Consider the following 23,181-nt stretch of genomic DNA (forward strand, 5'->3'; position numbering starts at 1 on the left):
TTCCTCACACTCTTTCTGTTGATTCAGTATCTCTTCACTTGCCTCTGTCTCTCACTATTTGCTTCTCACTCTGCTCCACTGTATCACTCTTTGGTTGTCTCGCGAATCTTATCAGATCGAATGGATTGGTTGGAGAGACAGTTAGAAGCAATGAGGAATTTGCAACAGCAATAGTATGTGATGGATGGCAGTTATAGGAATGGGAGAAAGTCTCAGATACAGTCACATAGATGGGTTAACTCCAGGAAAGGTAAGAGAGGTAGGCACCTAGGGCAGGAGACTTTTGTGGATAGACCCATTTCAAACAGGTATGCTGTTTTGGAAAATGTAGGGGGTGATTGATTCTCAGGGGAATGTAGCACAAACAGCTAAGTTTCTGGTATTGAGACTGGCTCTAATGCAACGACTGGTACGTCGGCTTCCAAGAGATCAATTGTGTTAGGGGATTCTGTAGTCCGAGGAGCAGACAGACGTTTCTGTGGCCAGCAGAGAAAAAGCAGAATGGTGTGTTGTTTCCCTGGTGCCAGGATCAAGGATATCTCAGAGAGGGTCCTAAATGTTCTCACGGGAGAAAGGGGCCAACAAGAGGTCATTGTCCACATTGGAACCAACGATATAGGAAGTGAAAAGGTTGAGGTTCTGAAGGGAGATTACAGAGAGTTAGGCAGAAATTTAAAAAGGAGGTCCTCAAGGGTAGTAATATCTGGATTACTCCCAGTGCTACGAGCTAGTGAGGGCAGGAATAGCAGGATAGAGCAGATGAATGCATGGCTGAGAAGCTGGTGTATGGGAGAAGGATTCAAATTTTTGGATCATTGGAATCTCTTTTGGGGTAGAAGTGACCTGTACAAGAAGGATGGATTGCACCTAAATTGGAAGGGGACTAATATACTGGCAGGGAAATTTGCTAGAACTGCTTGGGAGGATTTAAACTAGTAAGGTTGGGGAGGTGTGTGTATGTGGGGGGGAGGAGGGTGGTTTTGTGAGGGGGGTGGTTTGGGGGGGACCCAGGGAGATAGTGAATAAGGAGATCAATCTGAGACTGAGAACAAAGGCAAGTCAAACAGTCAGGGCAGGCAGGGACAAGGTAGGACTAATAAATTAAACTGTATTTATTTCAATGCAAGGGGCCTAACAGGGAAGGCAAATGAACTCAGAGCATGGTTAGGAACATGGGACTGGGATATCATAGCAATTACAGAAACATGGCTCAGGATGGACAGGACTGGCAGCTTAATGTTCCAGGATACAAGTGCTACAGGAAGGATAGAAAGGGAGGCAAGAGAGGAGGGGGAGTGGCATTTTTGATAAGGGATAGCATTACAGCTGTGCTGAGGGAGGATATTCCCGGAAATACATCCAGGAAAGTTATTTGGGTGGAACTGAGAAATAAGAAAGGGATGATCACCTTATTGGGACTGTATTATAGACCCCCTAATAGTCAGAGGGAAATTGAGAAACAAACTTGTAAGGAGATCTCAGCTATCTGTAAGAATAATAGGATGGTTGTGGTAGGGGATTTTAACTTTCCAAACATCAACTAGGACTGCCATAGTGTTAAAAGTTTAGATGGAGAGGAATTTCTTAAGTGTGTACAAGACAATTTTCTGATTCAGTATGTGGATGTACCTACTGGAAAAGGTGCAAAACTTGACCTACTCTTGGGAAATAAGGCAGGGCAGGTGACTGAGGTGCCAGTGGGGGAGCACTTTGGGGCCAGCGACCATAAATCTATTTGTTTTAAAATAGTGATGGAAAAGGATAGACCAGATCTAAAAGTTGAAGTTCAAAATTAGAGAAAGGCCAATTTTGATGGTATTAGGCAAGAACTTTTGAAAGCTGATTGGAAGCAGATGTTCGCAGGTAAAGGGACGGCTGGAAAATGGGAAGCCTTCAGAAATGAGGTAACAAGAATCCAGAGAAAGTATATTCCTGTCAGGGTGAAAGGAAAGGCTGATAGGTATAGGGAATGCTGGATGACTAAAGAAATTGAGGGTTTGGTTAAGAAAAAGGAGGAAGCATATGTCAGGTATAGACAGGGCACATCAAGTGAATCCTTAGAGTATAAAGGAAGTAGCAGTATACGTATGAAGGAAATCAGGAGGGCAAAAAGGGGACATGAGATAGCTTTGGCAAATAGAATTAAGGAGAATCCAAAGGGTTTTTACAAATGTATTAAGGACAAAAGGGTAACTAGGGAGAGAATAGGGTCCCTCAAAGATCAGCAAGGCAGCCTTTGTGTGGAGTCACAGAAAATGGGGGAGATACTAAATGAATATTTTGCATCAGTATTTACTGTGGAAAAGGATATGGAAGATAGAGACTGTAGGGAAATAGATGGTGACATCTTGCAAGATGTCCAGATTACAGAGGAGGAGGTGCTAGATGTCTTGAAATGGGTAAAGGTGGATAAATCCCCAGGACTTGATCAGGTGTACACGAGAACTCTGTGGGAAGCCAGAAAAGAGATTGCTGGGCCTCTTGCAGAGATATTTATATCATCAATAGACACAGGTGAGGTGCCAGAAGACTGGAGGTTAGCAAACGTAGTGCTACTGTTTAAGAAGGGTGGTAAAGGTAGGGAACTATAGACCAGTGAGCCTGAACTCTGTGGTGGGCAAGTTTTTTGAGGAAATCCTGAGGGACAGGATGTACATGTATTGGAAAGGCAAGGACTGATTAGGGATAGTCAACATGACTTTGTGCGTGGGAAATCATGTCTCACAAACTTGATTGAGTTTTTTGAAGAAGTAACAAACAGGATTGATGAGGGCAGAGCAGTAGATGTGATCTACATGGACTTCAGTAAGGCGTCTGACAAGGTTCCCCATGGGAGACTGATTAGCAAGGTTAGATCTTATGGAATACAGGGAGAACTAGCCATTTGGATGCAGAACTGGCTCAAAGATAGAAGACAGAGGGTGGTGGTGGAGGGTTGTTTTTCAGACTGGAGGCCTGTGACCAATGGAGTGCCACAAGGATCGGTGCTGGTTCCTCTACTTTTTGACATTTACATAAATGATTTGCACGTGAGCATAAGAGGTACGGTTCGTAAGTTTGCAGATGACACCAAAATTGGAGGTGTAGTGGACAGCAAAGAGGGTTACCTCAGATTACAACAGGATCTGGACCAAATGGGCCAATAGGCTGAGAAGTGGCAGATGGAGTTTAATTCAGATTAATGCGAGGTGCTGCATTTTGGGAAAGCAAATCTTAGCAGGACTTATATACTTAATGGTAAGGTCCTAGGGAGTGCTGCTGAACAGAGACTTTGGAGTGCAGGTTCATATCTCCTTGAAAGTGGAGTCACAGGTAGATAGGATAGTGAAGAAGGTGTTTGGTATGCTTTCCTTTATTGGTCAGAGTATTGAGTACAGGAGTTGGGAGATCATGTTGCAGCTGTACAGGACATTGGTTCGGCCACTGTTGGAATATTGCGTGCAATTCTGGTCTCCTTCCTATCGGAAAGATGTTGTGAAACTTGAAAGGGTTCAGAAAAGATTTACAAGTATGTAGCCATGGTTGGAGGATTTGAGTATAGGGAGAGGCTGAACAGGCTGGGGCTGTTTTCCCTGGACCGTCGGAGGCTGAGGGGTGACCTTATAGAGTTTTACAAAATTGTGAGGGGCATGGATAGGATAAATAGACAAAGACTTTTCTCTGGGTTCGCGGAGTCCAGAACGAGAGGGCATAGGTTTAGGGTGAGAGGGGAAAGATATAAAAGAGACCTAAGGGGCAACCTTTTCACACAGGGTGATACGCATATGGAATGAGCTGCCAGAGGAAGTGGTGGAGGCTGGTACAATTGCACCATTTAAGAGGCATTTTGATGGGTAGATGAATAGGAAGGGTTTGGAGGGATATGAGCCGGATGCGGGCAGGTGGGACTAGATTGGGTTGGGATACCTGGTCAGCATGGACGGGTTGGGCCGAAGGGTCTGTTTCCATGCTGTACATCTCTATGACTCTATGTTTCATTAGCATTCTGCCTCTATTCATGGTGCTGATACAAGAGCATTGTTAAGGTATTTAGAATTATTCTTGCGAGGATTAGTCTGAAAAAGCTCAGATTTGTATTTTGGAATAGTGTTGCATTTGAACAAGATCGCATCAAATGCTCTGGACAATTACAACACAATATAACAAGAGTAAAGCTCATTCTACGCTGTCCCAAGAAAGACGCGCAGGGTAATAAAGCATGGATCAGAAAGAGAGTAACACCCCCTGCACATTGACCTAATAAACATTTCCAAGATAGGTGCAGCAAGGATTAGATACAATTCAAATTGTAACTTTGGGGTGGGATTTGGGAGTGGAGATGCAAACCAAGTTTGATGAAACATAACTCAAATTGCTGTGACCAATTGGAAGTGCCTTGTAATCATCAACAACACCCCCCTAATGTATATACCTTAAATATTTTCAGTAGACACACAGTTCTGGGACTGGGGAGGGCAGGTGGTTTTCACAGCTCTAACAATTCAATTAGTCACCAAAGGCTTTGAATAATGTTGCTTATCTGGAATTTGAGCTATAGTGATTCTGTTCACAACTATTGACATGAGCTATAAAAATGTCTGTGAATTTTGAAAGTTGCCTTTATTATAAAACCTGGCAACACTTCAAAAGTACAGTACATCATTGACTTTTGTTTGGGATGTATGCTATATAAGTGCTTCCTTCCTCTCTCTTTAGAGGGGCACTGACTGGCCTGATGGAGGAGCCAAAACAACTCATTCAAACTGACACACGACATCTCCGTTGGCTGCAGTCCGTGATAATGTTTTGAAAGCTGCATATTGGAACTAACTGCATCCATTGTGCTCCATCCCCCTGTTAGGAAGCATATTCTTGTCATATTTTGGAGTTGGTCTTAAATTCAGGATGACCCGACTTCGGCAATTTGGCCTACTTCTTTGGAAGAATTATGTGTTGCAAGTAAGTAAAATTTTACAACCAGTGGTACAGAGAAGAATTTGTGTGTGGATGTATGGATGCTTGAACTTTCATTCTAATAGCTAAACCCTCAAGCACTGCTCCTGTCTACTTCTGTAAGTAGCTATAGCTGGATCTAGCTGGGCTTAAGCTGTCACAGACACTAGCTGAGATTTGTCTCGATGCAGTGCTGAGAGTCAGACAAGCTGACTTGTCCACGTATGAATCCATGAAGTTAACCCCATCAGTTTGGGACAAACTCCTATTAGACCTGACAGGAAGGCTGAGATTGCACCCTGACCTGATGTGAATTTTGATCTTTTGATCTGCTTCATGGTGGGTAATGTTTACTGTATATATCTATGCTGACAATGTACTGCTTAAAGAATTTTGTAATTGTTAGATTTACCAATCTTACTTTTGTTTTACTGCAGAAACGCCAAGTATTGGTAACCATCGTTGAGATAAGCCTGCCACTTTTATTTGCTGCAATTCTTATAATTCTCAGACAGCGAGTTAACTCTGTGCAATATCCAAATGCAACCACATATCCTCCATTTTATATTTATGATATTCCATATTTCCCCCAACACCCGACAGCCAAATGGAGTTTGGTTTACATTCCCTCCAATGTGACTGCAGTGGAGACCATTGCAAAGCTGGTGAAAGACAGCCTGCGGAGGATCGTTAAAAGTAAGCTTCCAACATTCTAGTTCACCGTCCTTTTACTGGGAGCAATCAGGGATGCAATTCAGCTTTTATCCTGTTGGATTAGATGGTTAAGGAGTAAAAGGTTATGGTTGTCCATCTAGCTGGTTTAAGGGGTTTGTTTTGTGCTTTCATGACAATTTGTGAATTCCTTTACAATTTACTATTTGGGTTTTGAATTATTGATCACTTGCTTATTGATTAGTATCAAGCCACTGTATTAATCCACGATATTCATTAACACTGAGATCAAGACAGCAACTCACTACAACCTTCTCAAGGACAGGTGGGAATGGTCAATGAACACTAGCCTTGCCAGCGCTGCTTGCATACCATTAAACAATATTTTTAAAAAACACAGGTTACAACACTCATTAACATCTGGGCATGACACCCAATCTAACCCAAACCACCAAAAGGTTAACCCTATATAACTTGCGTTATGAATTCAGAAATAAAGACAGAAAAGTTGAAAATGCTTGGCTGTGATGAGAGAAACAGTTCATGTTTCAGATGCTGACATTTCATTAAAACTTAGTTAACCATAAACATTAAAACTGTTTCTCTCTGCATAGCTGCTGCCAAAACTGCTGAGTGTTTCCAATATTTTGCATTTTCATTACAGATTTCCATCATCTGTGGTGTTTAGCTCATTGATTACAGACATTTTCTTTAATTTGCAGTTGTAGGTTTCCAAACAGAAGCTCAATTTAATGATTTTATAAGATCGGAAAATAAGTCGGCAGAGAAAATTCTGGTAGCCCTTGTAATCGACCATGACTTTAAGCATCAAGATGAGCGTTTACCGCTGCAGGTATGTGCTATGTAGTGAATCATTACCAAGGGCACATGCTGTATAGTGGATCCTTATCAATCTACATATGTGCTGTTTACTGAGTCTTTAACATTGTATGTACATGATTTAGTGACAATTATGTAAATTCTTTCTTTGCTGGCCAAAGTTGCAAAGGTAACATTTTCCAATATCACTCTGTGTTTTAATGCTCCATACAAATTGAATTTAATTGCTGATGCTTTAGTATATTTTCTGTATTTTGTTTTGATAGAAGTCAGATTTATTGCAGATGGGAGTTCATGTTGATCTATGTACATGGACACCAAGATCCCTCTGCACACCCACACTACCAAGAATCTTTTCATTGACAGTATTCTGTCTTCCTGTTATTCTTTCCAAAGTGAATCACCTTACATTTATCTGTATTAAACTCCATTTCTCACCGCTCAGCCCAATCCTGCAGTTTATCCAAGTCCCCCTGCAACCTGCAACATTGTTCCACACTGTCCACACACCACCGACTGTAGTGTCATCTGCAAACTTACTGGCCCATCCACCTGTGCCTGCATCCAAGTCATTTATAAAAATGACAAACAGCAGTGGTGCCAAAACAGATCCTTGTGGTACACCACTAGTAATCGGACTCCAGGCTGAATATTTTCCATCAACCGCCACTCGCTGCCTTCTTACAGAAAGCTAGTTTCTAATCCAAACTGCTAAATCACCCTCAATCCCATGCCTCCACATTTTTTCCAATAGCTTACCATGTAGAACCTTATCAAAGGCTTTACTGAAATCCATGTACACCACAGCAACTGCCCTACCATCATCCACATGCTTGGTCACCTTCTCAAAAAACTCAATGAGATTTGTGAGACATGACCTGCCCTTAACAAAACCATTTTTACTATATCCAATCAAATTGTTGCTTGCTAGATGATTATAAATCCTTTCTCTTATAATAATTTCCAAACTTTTTCCTACGACAGACATAAGGCTCATTGCACCATCCCTGCAGCCATGTGTTCAGCTGATATCTCTCCCTGTTCTTCGCCTCACTATCACGTGGCATGGGTAACAAATCAGAGCTAACAGCTCATTGTTCCAACTCTCAGCTTCCACCCAGCTCCCTGAAATCCTGCTTTACATCCCTATCTCTCTTTCTACTTATGTTGTTGGTACCTATGAGGACCACAATTTTGGGCTGGTCACCTTCTCCCTTCAGGACCCCAAAGACATGATCCGAGACATCACGGACCCTGGCACCTGGGAGGCAACACACCAGCCGTGTGTCTCTTTCATTCCCAACAAACCTTCTATCTGAGCCTCTAACTATTGAGTCCCCAGTGACTAACATTCTCCTCCTTTCCCCCTTTCTGTGCAACAGGGACAGACTCTGTGCCAGAGACCTGCACCCCAATGCATGCCATTTTTCCCAACAGTATCCAAAATGGCATACTTGTTTTTCAGGGGAACGACAACAGGGGATCCCTGCACTGACCGTTTTCTTCCCCTTCTAACAGTTACCCAGCTTTCTTTGTGCCTAGGAGTAACTACTTCCCTGTAACTCTTATCTGTCACAAACTCTGCCTCCCGAATGATCCGAAGTTCACCAGCTCCTGCTCCAGTTCCAGTTCTCTAACGCGGTCTTGGAGGAGCGACAGTTGGGTGCACCTCATGCAGGTGTACTTTGATGGGACACTAATGGCATTCCTCACTTCATACATCATGCAGGAAGAACATTCTGGCAGGTTGTTGTTGAGTAAGTCATTGACAACGCCCTTAGCTGTGTCAAATCCCGTTTTTGTTTTGCATTTCTGCATCTTCCCACAATACCAGTAGGGTCCCCCTGGTCCTCACTTTCCATCCCACCAGCATCCGCATCCAAAGGATCATAAGCCACCACCACCGGGATGCAACTAGTAGACACACAACTCACTCTCCTGCCTTGTCAGCATTTCACAGGGACCGTTCTAACTGGGACATCCTGGTCCACTTCTCCTTCATTCTCAACTCTTCCCACGTCACCTCACCATGCAATTGCATAAGGTACAACATTTGCCTACTTCCTTCTCCCTCCTCATTATCAAGGCTTCAGACACACTTTCAGATGAAGTGAATTACCTACACTTCACTCAATCTACCCTACTGTATTCACTGCTCACATTGTGGTCTCCTCTACACTGGGGGAAGAACTGAGTAACTGATTTGCAGAACACCTATGTTCTGTCTGCAAAAAAATGACCCCGACTTTCCAGTTGCCTGCCACTTCAACACACCATCATGTTCCCATGCCAACATTTCTGTCTCAGGCCTACTGCAGTTTATCAAGACTCAGCGTAAACTGGAAGCACAACATTTCACCTTTCACTTGGGGACCCTGCAGCCTTCAGAATTCCATATTGAGTTCAATAACATTAAACCATGAACATCTCCTTCTATGTCCTACCCCCACACCAGAGGCCCAGCCATGACAAGGTCAACCTTCGCAGCCAACCCATTTCCACCTACTCATTTTCTCTATTATTGGCTTTTCTCCTTCTCTGGCTTACTGTCAGCCCTCCCTTTGTTTGCCTTTCTTTTGCTGTCTCTGGGCCCTGTGTCCACCTATATACTTACTCTTCTTCCCCCCCCCCCTTACTCTTTGTCGTCAGCATAAATACCAGCTTTTACTAGCTACTACCGGTTCTGAAGAAAACTACTGAAATAACTCCATAGAGGCTGGGATCACGTCACCTTATATTAACACATGGAAAGTCCTTGACTCTGGTATAGCCTCATCAGAATCAATTCCCAGAGTGTCAGGATGTCTAACACTCCTGTTTTTACCTTGTCAGCCAGCACTCCCTGATTAGGGTTATTAATCTGGGCCAATTCGGGGACTCATGTTCTATAGCTCCATCTGAATGACCTCATTATAATCATAACAGGTACTTGAAATGTTAACTGTGCTTTCTGACCACAAATGCTGCCAGACCAGCTGAGTTTCTCTCGCAATTTCTGTTTTTTATCTTCAGTACTATTATTGGAATGCCTGAAATGTTGATTTTCCTGAACCTCGGATGCTGCCTGAACTGCCATGTTTTTCCAGCACCACTCTACTCTAAACTCTGATCTCCTGCATCTGCATTCCTCACTTTCACCATGTTAACAGGTTGTCTGGAATCTTGATCTAGAACGAAAATGCTCTTGGCGATGGACATTTGATGCATGGGCACATCACTACCTGCAAGTTCCCTTCCAGTCATGCAATATCTCTACTAATTTGGTGCTACAGCACTGTTCTTTCATAGTTGTTGACTTAAAATCTGTGTCCTCCTCCTTCATAGCACTGTGGGTGTTAGACTGCAGCATTCATCACCACCACCTCAAGGTTAGTCAATAAATCCTGGCATTTTCCAATGCTTATATCCCATGCAAGAATAAAAAGAAACCTCTATTAGCTAGGGTCTCTGTTTCTGAAAGTCAGGTTTACTCTGAGAGGATCACAGTGTACTTAACTGAAACCATGAGCTTATATTCCATCTAGTTCAGATGTATGCAGCAATGTTAATTTATGTTGAAGTTTGGTGGATTGGTGGACATATGGACAATGTAACTTATCTGCAGAAACAGATGGAGGTTGATACGTATACCCAATTGGAATCCTACACTCACCTACATGGTGAAAAATGGTAATCCATTGTTTTGGAATGTGACTAGTATAATTGGATTCAGTGACAGCAAACCATACCATAAACCTAGATGCACTCCACTCATTTCTTCTCAAGGGGTAGACAATGGCCTAGTGATATTGCTAACTCTTAATTCAGAGGCCCAGGTATTTTCCCAGGGATTTGTCTTCAAATACTGCTATGTCAGATATTGGAATTTGAATTCAATAATAATCTGGAAATAAGAATCTTGCGATAACCATTGAACCATTTTCAATTTGTCAGAAAATGACACAAGTCAGTTCTGATATAGTGCGCTAGTTCCGTTCTCATGCAATCTTGCGTTATAAGAAAATAGCGCAATAGCAACGCCATTTAAACTAATGGGGCCGGCATCATGTTATAGCCAATACAGGTAAGGAAAGTTCATGTTCTACAAATAATGGTCTAAATTCTTCAATCCCCTTAAAGCTAATTTGCATTGAAGAAACACGTGTTATATCAGAACTAACTGTATGCTTGTTCATTAATGTCCTCTAGGGAAGGAAATCTGCAATCCTTACCTGGTCTGGCCTACATGTGACTCCAGACCAACAGCAAAGTGCTTGACTCTTAACTGCCCTATGGGCAATTAGAGATGGTCAATAAATGTTGGCCTAACTAGTGACACCCACATCCCATAAAAACTAAAAAGAAAACTCACATTGTTTCTCTACCATAATATGTGGTGCTTTAAATCAGGGTGTTTAAACTGTGCAGTACAGGCTGCAGGATTTCCTTGTACTCACCTTTCTGACTTGCTGGTTCGTTCTGAGACAGGAGTGCCCTATTTTGAGTATTGCTTAATGTTAAATCAGCATCTGATCAATACAAAATAATGACAACCTTGCATGTGGACAGGGTGGTTAATCTGTTTTATCATATTGGTGAGAAAGAAAGGTCAGCCAGAATTCTTATGTAATTGGTGATTGTTGATTCTTGTCTTTTTTAGGTAAACTACCACCTAAGGTTTAAGTACAGTCCTCTGAACGCACCCCTTGGAGAACTAAGCTCCTTCAATCCAAACCAAGATAAAGACTGGCACACTCGGTTCCTTTTCCCACTTTTCCAGGTACCTGGGCCTCGTGAGCAGTACTTCAAGGATGGAGGCAGTCCAGGTGAGCTAACAGCACTGGCCCTTCTACAGCTTCATTCGTACAGGTGAGCAGGCCAGGTGGACAGAGAAGTTAAAATCTGGACACCCCTGTCCTGTGTTCTAATAACATCCATTGGTATAGGATGGGAGAGAAAATTTTCTAAAGTTTCATTCTACGAAGAGAAAGGCAAAGTGAGAGTTAAATTTTTTTGATGTGAGCAATGCGCCACACAGATTCTGCACCCTTAGCCAGAGTGGGTGTGGAGCTTCAGTTATCTGTTATTAAGCAAGTTCTGGCTTGCACTAACTTGTGTTTTTCTATTTCTGATGTTTGTCCAATGTTTTATATAATCCTCTCTTTGGCAAGAGTTTAATATGCAACGGGGAAGATACTTAGTTCTCTTCAGATTTAGCTTTTGTGTTAAGTACTCCAGGACAGTCACAGTCACTGATGATCACACTTGCTGTTTCCGTGCCATCAAATTCGCCTTGACGTTTCAGGCTGAGATTGACAGAACAAACTTAAGAATTTGAAACAAAAATAGAAATTGCTGGCAAAACTCAGCAAGTCTAGCAGTATCTGTAGGAAGAAAACAGAGTTAACGTTTTAAGCCCTGTTAGCAGTTTAAAAGTAGTATATTTGCTGGTATTTATGCTCCTTCCTCCTCATCCATTCAAAGCTCCAGACAAACGTTCCAGGTGAAGCAGCAATTTACCTGCACTTCATTCACTATAGTGTATTATGTTCACTGTTCACAGTGTGGTCTCCTCTACATTGGGCAGGCGAAATGCAGATTGTTTGACCACATTACAGAACACCTATGTTCTGTCTGCAAAAATGACCCCAAGCTTCCAGTTGCCTGTCACTTCAACACATCACCATGATCCCATGCCAACATTTCTTTCGCAGACCTGCTGCAGTGTTCTAGTGAGCACAAGCTAGAAGAACAACATTTCATTTCATGCATGGACTCAATATTGAGTTCAATAACTTTACAGCTTGATTCCATCTTTCCATGTTTTTTACCCACCTCACACCCAACCTTGTTGTGGCATGGAGGCAGCATCCAACGAGCAGCGAAATCGACGTTTCGGGCAAAAGCCCTTCATCAGGAATAAAGGCAGTGAGCCTGAAGCGTGGAGAGATAAGCTAGAGGAGGGTGGGGATAGGGAGAGAGTAGCATAGAGTACAATGGGTGAGTGGGGGAGGAGATGAAGGTGATAGGTCAAGGAGGAGAGGGTGGAGTGGATAGGTGGAAAAGAAGATAGGCAGGTCGGACAGGTCCGGACAAGTCAAGGAGACAGTGCTGAGCTGGAAGTTTGAAACTAGGATGACGTGGGGGAAGGGGAAATGAGGAAGCTGTTGAAGTCCACATTGATGCCCTGGGGTTGAAGTGTTCCGAGGCGGAAGATGAGGCGTTCTTCCTCCAGGCGTCTGGTGGTGAGGGAGCGGCGGTGAAGGAGGCCCAGGACCTCCATGTCCTCGGCAGAGTGGGAGGGGGAGTTGAAATGTTGGGCCACGGGGCGATTTGGTTGATTGGTGCGGGTGTCTCGGAGATGTTCCCTAAAGCACTCTGCTAGGAGGCGCCCAGTCTCCCCAATGTAGAGGAAACCACATCGGGAGCAACGGATACAATAAATGATATTAGTGGATGTGCAGGTAAAACTTTGATGGATGTGGAAGGCTCCTTTAGGGCCTTGGATAGAGGTGAGGGAGGAGGTGTGGGCACAGGTTTTACAGTTCCTGCGGTGGCAGGGGAAAGTGCCAGAATGGGAGGGTGGGTTGTAGGGGGGTGTGGACCTGACCAGGTAGTCACGGAGGGAACGGTCTTTGCGGAAGGCGGAAAGAGGTGGGGAGGGAAATATATCCCTGGTGGTGGGGTCTTTTTGGAGGTGGCGGAAATGTCGGCGGATGATTTGGTTTATGCGAAGGTTTGTAGGGTGGAAGGTGAGCACCAGGGGTGTTCTGTCCTTGTTACGGTTGGAGGGGTGGGGTCTGAGGGCGGAGGTGCGGGATGTGGACGAGATGCGTTGGAGGGCATCTTTAACCACGTGGGAAGGGAAAATGCGGTCTCTAAAGAAGAAGCTATGTAGAACAGTTGATCTTCCGTAATTACACCAGCACCACTCCCCACCTCTTCCTCCGCTACATTGATGACTGCATTGGCGCCACCTCGTGCTCCCGCGAGGAGGTTGAGCAATTCATCAACTTCACCAACACATTCCACCCTGACCTTAAATTTACCTGGACCATCTCTGACACCTCGCTCCCCTTCCTGGACCTCTCCATCTCCATTAGTGATGACCGATTTGACACTGACATTTTTTACAAACCCACCGACTCCCATAGCTACCTGGATTACACCTCTTCCCACCCTATCTCTTGCATAAATGCCATCCCATATTCCCAATTTCTCCGCCTCCGCCGTATCTGCTCCCAGGAGGACCAGTTCCACCATAGAACACACCAGATGGCCTCCTTCTTTAGAGACCGCAATTTCCCTTCCCACGTGGTTAAAGATGCCCTCCAACGCATCTCGTCCACATCCTGCACCTCCGCCCTCAGACCCCACCCCTCCAACCGTAACAAGGACAGAACGCCCCTGGTGCTCACCTTCCACCCTACAAACCTTCGCATAAACCAAATCATCCGCCGACATTTCCGCCACCTCCAAAAAGACCCCACCACCAGGGATATATTTCCCTCCCCACCTCTTTCCACCTTCCGCAAAGACCGTTCCCTCCGTGACTACCTGGTCAGGTCCACACCCCCCTACAACCCACCCTCCCATTCTGGCACTTTCCCCAGCCACCGCAGGAACTGTAAAACCTGTGCCCACACCTCCTCCCTCACCTCTATCCAAGGGCCTAAAGGAGCCTTCCACATCCATCAAAGTTTTACCTGCACATCCACTAATATCATTTATTGTATCCGTTGCTCCCGATGTGGTTTCCTCTACATTGGGGAGACTGGGCGCCACCTAGCAGAGTGCTTTAGGGAACATCTCCGAGACACCCGCACCAATCAATCAAACCGCCCCGTGGCCCAACATTTCAACTCCCCCTCCCACTTTGCCGAGGACATGGAGGTCCTGGGCCTCCTTCACCACCGCTCCCTCACCACCAGACGCCTGGAGGAAGAACGCCTCATCTTCCGCCTCGGAACACTTCAACCCCAGGGCATCAATGTGGACTTCAACAGCTTCCTCATTTCCCCTTCCCCCACGTCATCCTAGTTTCAAACTTCCAGCTCAGCACTGTCTCCTTGACTTGTCCGGACCTGTCCGACCTGCCTATCTTCTTTTCCACCTATCCACTCCACCCTCTCCTCCTTGACCTATCACCTTCATCTCCTCTCCCACTCACCCATTGTACTCTATGCTACTCTCTCCCCACCCCCACCCTCCTCTAGCTTATCTCTCCACGCTTCAGGCTCACTGCCTTTATTCCTGATGAAGGGCTTTTGCCCGAAACATCGATTTCGCTGCTCGTTGGATGCTGCCTGAACTGCTGTGCTCTTCCAGCACCACTAATCCAGTGTTTGGTTTTCAGCATCTGCAGTCATTGTTTTTACCTTGTTATGGCATGGTTTGCTTTTAGCACAGTCAAACATTCTCACTTTGCGACCGATTAACATATTATATGGATTGCTTTCATTCTCTCCCACTCTTAACTCTGATTATCTCATATTCAGCTTTCCTGTCCGAGCCGCTATGCATCATCTTGCTTACCTATGCTTTTCATATTCCTCCCTCTCTAGGCTCCATCTTCAGCTATCAGCTCATTCTCCCCACCTCCTACCACCTGACCCCATCCAAATTCACATTCAGCATAAATACTTTTTTCTTGCTGCTAATAGATGAAGAGTCACTGGATTTGAAATGTTAATTTTCTTTGCACAGGTACTGCCAGACCTACTGAATATTTCCAGCAGTTTCTGTTTTTGCTTCAGATCTCTGTTCACACTTGTTTGTTTTATTTCAGTTTTTGAAATTTGTCTCCTGCAATGTTCCTCCACTTCCATTTTAGCCAAGTAAAATAACTTGCATTTCTAAGTGCTTCTCATAAACTCAGGTTGTTGTAGGCTGATTTATGGTCAGTGAAGTCTTAATTTTATAATGTGGGGGAAAAAAGCCATGATTTTTGTATAATTTGTTTATTGCGGGCACCAGAATGTACCCTGCCATTCTTTCTCAATTTTTAAAGATTTTTTATGTTTGCTGAAATGGGAGACTTGGTTTAGTATCTCAGTTAAATGATGGCATCACCAAAAATGCAGCCTTGTCAGTACTGTGTTGGAGTGTCACCCTGAATTACAGGTTCAAGTTGGACTTGAATTCACAACCTTCTTGGATATAAAAGTGTAACCCACTAAGTGTAACTATTTCAAAATACCATGCACACACTTGTACAATACTTATACTTATAATACTTACCTGTTGTTATGTGCTTAATATTTATCACTGTTCAGTAACCAGGAAAGTAAACACCATAGAAACTCATTAACTCTTACAGATTAGAAATTTCAGTGATCAAAAACACTGAGAATCTGCTTTTATCTTACCATTTTATCAACAAACACACAGGCTAAAGTTCACGGGTCCGTGCTGTGAGAATATAAATATTAAGATCACATGATTCAATATTTACTTTTATATTCAGAAATACAATCACCCTCATCTGAATTCCGAATTTGCTGCATGTAGCTAACATTTAGGACAACATTGTTATCATTTTACTATAGAATTGTATTAAAATGATAAATCATCTATGATTGTTGTTACCATAGTATGATTGTAATGATTCATTACTGTATTCAGATAAAGTTGTAATATTTTCAGGAGGACATTGTGTTCAAGATTATTATTTAATTTTGTAATGTAATTTATGTACTTTTTTTGTGCTCTGGTTTTTCTAAGGATATTACCGTGAGGGTTTTCTAGCAACGCAACTCGCAACAGACAGAGCCATTATCAAGTATCATGCTAGTAAAGAAGCAGCCAAACTGCTTCCAATATTTCAAGTAGAAATGCTGCGATTCCCCTTCCCCCCCTATATTGATGACGTCTTCATTTTGGCAATCCAAACACAGCTTTCACTACTGGTCATGCTGAGTTTCACCTACACAGCCCTCAATGTTACCAAAGCAATTGTATTGGAAAAGGAAACCAAGCAAAAGGTAAATGGTGTGTGGGTGTGGGTGGGTGTGTTTGGATTGATCAGAACCTTTTCTTTGTTGAATCTTGACGTGCTTATTAACTAATCACTACTTAAATACGTTGTGATGTTTTGATCTGTGATGGTTCATTGTTTTATTTTTTTCCAAGTGAAATGAAGGTATTGATTGAAGATGTGAGATGAGAGATGGGTGGGTTCTGATGTCCTATGCCACTGTTTTTCCAGGAGTATATGAAGATGATGGGACTTAGTAACTGGTTGCACTGGTTGGCCTGGTTCTTCAAATTCCTCCTCTTTCTAATCATTTCAATATTTCTCATGACTGTGCTGTTTTGTGCAAAGGTATGTGTTCATTTCAAGCATTTTTTTTTGTTCAAGAGTTTTACCATTTCCTTCATGCTCCAGTTGATATTTACAGCTTCCAGTCATGGCTCAATGGGTTGCATTCATGCCTTTTGAGTCAGAAAGGTATGGGTTCAAATCCCAGTGCAGAGACTTGGGTGTAAATTATAGACTGACACTCTGCTTTGGTGCTGAAGTGCTGTTTAGAGGTGGTGTTTTTTGCATCAGGTGGAAGTAAAAAGTGCTGTTACGAGTTCAGTGATGAACAGAAAGTTTTCCCCAGTGTCGAGGCAAATATATATCTCATAACTATCCAGAGGTTTGTTTGTTGATCGCATTTCTGTTTGTGGGTGTTTGTTGTGTATAGCTGGGTGTCACTTGACCTGCATTAAATTGTGACTACATTTCAAAAGCACCTGACTAACTGTAAAGTGCATAAAGGACATTCTGGGTTTTTTTTATCATTCACTGGCTAGGCCAGCATTTATTGCCCATTCCTAATTGCATCAGAGGGCAGTTAGAGTCAACCACATTACTGTGGGACCAGAGTTACATTACAGCCAGACCAGTTAAGGATGACAGTTTCCTTCCCTGAAGGATATTAGTAAACCAGATGTGTTTTTCCTGACAATCGACAATGATTTCATGGTCATCACTAGCATGTTAATTCAAGATTCTTATTGAACTCAAATTCCACTATCTACCAGGGCAAGATTTAAACCTGGGTCCCCAGACCATTAGCTGTGTCTCTGATTCACTGTTAATCCAATCACCTCCCCATTTACTAAAGACGTAATATAAATACAAGTCCATTGCTACAATATTGAAGTTTCTTGCTATTGGGAGTCTGAATTTGGTCTGTGATGGTATTCTCTAACATTTATGACATATTCGGGGCGGCACGGTGGCTCGGTAGTTAGCACTGCTGCCTCACAGCCCCAGGGTCCCAGGTTCGATTCCAGCCTCAGGTGACTGTGTGGAGTTTACACATCCTCCCCGTGTCTGCGTGGGTTTCCTCCCACAGTCCAAAGATGTACAGGTTAGGTGAATTGGCCATTCTAAATTGCCCATAGAGTTAAGTGCATTAGTCAGAGGGAAATGGTTCTGGGTGGCTTACTCTTCGGAGGGTCAGTGTGGACTTGTTGGGCCAAAGGGCCTGTTTCCACACTGTAGGGAATCTAATATTATCCCATATTATGACATTTATTGCTGATTCCCTCTATAAGTTTAGTGTACTCATTGTCCCTTACTCCTACATTCTGTAGTAGAATTTTTAACTTGTAACAAGGTGGTTGGGTATTTTGATGTGATTTTAATTAGCCTTCGTTTCTTTAAATTCCGATGTCCCAATACCAACAACACATGCATATTATTTTGATTAAAGTTGTTAGGTCTCTTTAAAGGATTACAGACATCCACATTTTGTAAACTGTAAATCCACTGACTTCCCAAAACTAATTGCCTTGCCATGTCCTATACCCAGTTTTATTTAAACTTTTTTCAAAGATTTTCTGCGCAACAGTAAGGATATTTTTCTTGACACTGTTTGTGTGCTGACAAAATGATTTACTCCAGCTGTTTTACAGGGAAACATCTTGACATCCCCAAATCTGAAGGAGTTATAACTCTAAAATTCCTTAATCTTTTTTCAGTCCTTGTTGTTTATGGATTTGGGTAACATTTTAACCAATCCACTTCACACACTGTGCATGTGCATCCACTGACCAACATGCAAAACTAAATGAAACTGCAACCACAACCGGCAATACTGGGCTGAAGTTTCTTGTAACTAGTATACAGAGGAACCTCGATTGTCTGAACAAGATGGGCAGGCACTATTCCATTTAGATAATTGATTATTCGGTTAATTGATTCAATGCCTCTCCTCTGGGGCTCTGAGTTTTCTGAAGTTTCATTTTTCCGTGCTCTGCCTGCCCTGCTCCCACTCTCTGTCTCTTGGTTTGTTTCTGAGCTGAGACACACCTGTGTGTAAGGGACTTGCTGAAGCCTTCTGCGTCACGCAACTGGCGTACCCCCCACCAAACCCTCATCAGTTTAATGGGATTGACACAGCAAGCACTTTCTAAGTCTGCTCCCCGTTCAGGAGACTAGGCAGCAACATACTGCGCATGAAACCCCACCCCAACCCTGTCGAGCCCCGCCCCCGTCCATCCCCCAACCCTGTCCCCTCCAACCCCATCCACCCCCCATCTGTCCCACAACCCCGACTGCTCCCACCCACTGACTGTGCCCCCGTCTAACCTGGCCACCCTGCGAACTCCCGCCCACCCCACACTCCCTCTCCTGGGCAGCTGGACTGGACAGGACTAGTAAGACTGCTCCTGCATTTGGGAGTGAGTCTCAAAATAGCACACGCATGCACACGCACACGCACACACAGACACACAACTTTTACTGCAAATTTATGACAGGTTCTGCCTTTGCCCTGTCCAGGACAATCTTGGAGAGATTATCTGGGGAAGGGGGTTTAGGGTACACTACTGTGTAGAACTCCAGGGAAAGTATGGGGTGAGAGAGAGAGCATGCAGGCGGCCTGTCATTTGGAGATGATGCCTAGGCTCCCACCAATGTCGAGGATTGTTCTCAGCAGCATTTCAGGAAGCCAAGTTAACTTTTAATCATTGTAAACAAAAGACATGAACAGTGTTAGAAACACCTTTTTGATGTAATGTTTCTATCCAACCTGATCAGGTGTACCCTAGAATTCTGTGGGAAGCTAGGGAAGTGATTGCTAGGCATCTTGCTGAAATATTTGTATTATCGATAGTCACAAGTGACGTGCTGGAAGACTGGAGGTTGGCAAACGTGGTGCCACTGTTTAAGAAAGATGGTAATGACAAGCCAGGGAACTATAGACCAGTGAGCCTGACGTCGGTGGTGAGCAAGTTATTGGAGGGAATCCTGAGGGACAGGATGTACATGTATTTGGAAAGGCAAGGACTGATTAGGGATAGTCAACATGGCTTTGTACATGGGAAATCATATCTCACAAACTTGATTGAGTTTTTTGAAGAAGGAACAAAGAGGATTGATAAGGGCAGAGCGGTAGATGTGGTCCATATGGACTTCAGTAAGGCGTTTGACACCCCATAGGAGACTGGTTAGCAAGGTTAGATCTTATGGAATACTGGGAGAACTAGCCATTTTGATACTGAACTAGCTCAAAGGTAGAAGACAGAGGGTGGTGGTGGAGGATTGTTTTTCAGACTGGAGGCCTGTGATCAGTATAGTGCCACAAGGATTGATGCTGGGTCCACTACTTTCATCATTTATATAAATGATTTGGATGTGAGCATAGGAGGTATAGTTAGTAAGTTTGTAGATGACACCAAAATTGGAGGTGTAGTGGACAGCGAAGAAGGTTACTTCAGATTACAAATGGATCTTGATGAGATGGGTCAAAGGGCTGAGAAGTGGCAGATGGAGTTTTACTTTCCATAAATGCGAGGTGCCACATTTTGGGAAAGCAAATCTTAGCAGGATGCATACACTTAATGGTAAGATCCTCGGGAGTGTTGCTGAACAAAGAGACCTTGGAGTGCAGGTTCATAGCTCCTTGAAAGTGGAGTTGCAGGTAGATAGGATAGTGAAGAAGTCGTTGGTATGCTTTCGTTTATTAGTCAGAGTATTGAGTACAGGAGTTGGGAAGTCATGTTGCGGCTGTACTGGACATTGGTTAGGCCACTGTTGGAATATTGTGTGCAATTCTGGTCTCCTTCCTATTGGAAAGATGTTGTGAAACGTGAAAGGGTTCAGGAGAGATTTACAAGGGTGTTGCCAGGGTTAGATGATTTGAGCTATAGGGAGAGGTTGAATAGCCTGGGGCTGTTTCCCCTGAATCATCATGGATAGGATAAATAGACAAAGTCTTTTCCCTGGGGTCAGGGAGTCCAGAACTAGAGGGCATAGGTTTAGGGTGAGAGGGGAAAAATATAAAAGAGGCCTACAGGGCAACTTTTTCATGCAGAGGGTGGTACGTATATGGAATGAGCTGCCAGAGGAAGTGGTGGATGCTAGTACAATTGCAACATTTAAGAGGCATTTGGATGGGTATATGAATAGGAAGAGTTTAGAGGGATATGAACCATGTGCTGGCAGGTGGGACTAGATTGGGTTGGGATATCTGGTCGGCATGGACGAGTTGGACCGAAGGGTCTGTTTCCATGCTGTACATCTCTATGATTCTATGACCTTGAGATCTTCTTCGGATAAATGACTTTCGGATAATCAAGGTTCCTCTGAAATTCCCTCCGTCTGATCAGTATCACCATTATCTCTAATGTCAAACTTTCAGTATTATGTGTAATTTTGAAAAGATCGTTATTCCATTTCAGATAAACATTGGTATAATCATATTTCAAGTCACACCTAAAGCACACATTGACCAAATACAAACATTCCTGATGCTGCACTCTGCTGTTCCATATTCCTGAGCAGTAACTCTGTCTTCACTGCTCTTAGTTATGACTCCTTTTGGCTTAATGCTTTTGGCTTGTTATTGCCAATCTTGCATCACTGCTACAATTGAATCCTCCATTATTAATGTTATTGCTGAATGTTTCATTTCAGCCATAAAGTTTGCTGGGAATTAATGATTATCCTGGAATTGTTTTTCAGATTTCAGGCATAGAGTCATAGAGATGTACAGCATGGAAACAGACCCTTTGGTCCAACTCGTACATGCCACCCAAATATCCTAAATTAATCTAGTCCCATTTGCCAGCATTTGGCCTATATCCCTGTGAACCCTTCCTATTCATATACCCATCCAGATGCCTTTTAAATGTTGTAATTGTACCAGCCTCCACCACTTCCTCTGGCAGCTTATTCCATACTGGACTCTCCCATCCCAGGGAAAAGACTTTCCCTATTTACCCTATCCGTGCCCCTCATGATTTTATAAACCTATATAATGTCACTAGTCAGCCTCCAACGCTCCAGAGAAAACAGCTTCTCCCTATAGCTCAAACCCTCCAAACCTGGCAACATCCTTCTAAATCCTTTGTGAACCCTTTCAAGTTTCACAACATGTTTCCAACAGGAGGGAGACAGAATTGCACACAATATTCCAAAAGTGGTCTAACCATATCCTGTACAGACATAACATGACCTTCCAACTCCTATACTCAGTGCTTTGACCAATAAAGGAAAGTGTACCAAATGCAGCCTTCACTATTCTATTTCAAGGAACTGTGAACCTGCAGTCCGAAGTCTCTTTGTTCAGCAAAACTCCCCAGGACCTTACCATTAAGTATATAAGTCCTGCCCTAATTTTCCTTTCCAAACTGCAGCACCTCACATTTATCTAAATTAAACTCCATCTGCCACTCCTCATCTATTTCAAAAGTATGTTTCTTTTTGAAAATGTAACTCACGTTGGTACTAGGAATCTATCCATGCTTAACACCTCAGTAAAGTCCCATAACTTAAAGGCAAACACTAAGTTAAGAATCTCCAAATAGATTATTTTCAGTCTCGCATATAATCTTATAAATTCTAATATATATTCTTTTACAGAACATTAATCCTGTTTACAATTCATCAAAATCTGACAATGCCTCATTTGCATTTTTAGGTCATCTTTCTTTATTATAAATTTTCTTCATCAATATTTGGTGGAATGTCATGTCCCAACACTTTGCACTTGCTTTGCACAGAAAAGGATTCTAATTTTCCAAACTTCACTTTCAGGCAAACATCCCCTGCTACCAATGTAATTTCAGATTCAAGCCAGTCAGTGAGACAGAAACCAAGATGCACTTTTGATATCAACCTATTATGATATGTTATGAAATGTCTTTGTGGATATCAAACTCCAAGATGAAACTGAATCTTCTAAACACACTATTACCACAACAACCAAACACTCTCCCAACAAACGTAAATTTGTGGATACAGGGCAGTTGCCAATTTATGAATGTCCCAACTTACAAATGCTCATACTCAAGAATGTGATCCCACACAGGGATATAATTTTAAATATCTGAGATACAAACATTTCCTGTATTTACGAACAGCTGCTTTGTATTGTCCTGCATTGTGTTCTGACTTGTGTACAAATCGACTTGCAAATGGATTCAGGACTGGAATACATTCGCAACCCAGGAACTGCCTGTGTTATTAAATACCAAGTCTTACAGTTTCTTTTCCACCTGTCTCACTTGATCCCTTTTTTTTATTTTTTATCCAGAATTGCTTTCAAATACAACTGAACATATTGTTTTCCCCCACCACCACATCATCCATATTACTTTGCACATTTATCGATTAAATCACCTGAGTTTTCAATTAATTTACCTGCATAGCCCATCAGTGGCAGTGTATTAGCACTGAAGGTGATGGAAAAGGCAAGGAAAAAGGGAGAGGACAAAATCAAATGGAGTTGGAGAGGAAGATAAGACATTCCACCTCCT

At 43.0% G+C, this 23,181-nt stretch overlaps 1 protein-coding gene across 3 annotated transcripts in view; it reads left to right on the top strand.

The window, feature by feature from the left end:
- The window catches only part of abca3b (ATP-binding cassette, sub-family A (ABC1), member 3b), a 115,139-nt gene that overhangs the window by 7,898 nt on the left and 84,060 nt on the right, over window positions 1-23,181 (top strand). For 2 of the 3 annotated variants that reach the window (XM_072559638.1, XM_072559639.1), the window contains exons 2-7: window positions 4,696-4,938; window positions 5,370-5,628; window positions 6,327-6,457; window positions 11,084-11,249; window positions 16,147-16,406; window positions 16,631-16,747. In XM_072559638.1, the coding sequence (XP_072415739.1) occupies window positions 4,885-4,938; window positions 5,370-5,628; window positions 6,327-6,457; window positions 11,084-11,249; window positions 16,147-16,406; window positions 16,631-16,747 (987 nt within the window). In that variant the 5' untranslated portion in view covers window positions 4,696-4,884. Of the gene's footprint in view, window positions 1-4,695; window positions 4,939-5,369; window positions 5,629-6,326; window positions 6,458-11,083; window positions 11,250-14,966; window positions 15,130-16,146; window positions 16,407-16,630; window positions 16,748-23,181 lie in introns of those variants that run through there. The other variant, XM_072559640.1, reaches the window with a different exon arrangement.

The sequence above is a fragment of the Chiloscyllium punctatum genome, chromosome 40, assembly GCF_047496795.1.
Source record: "Chiloscyllium punctatum isolate Juve2018m chromosome 40, sChiPun1.3, whole genome shotgun sequence".
In the NCBI taxonomy this organism is placed as follows: Eukaryota; Metazoa; Chordata; class Chondrichthyes; order Orectolobiformes; family Hemiscylliidae; genus Chiloscyllium; species Chiloscyllium punctatum.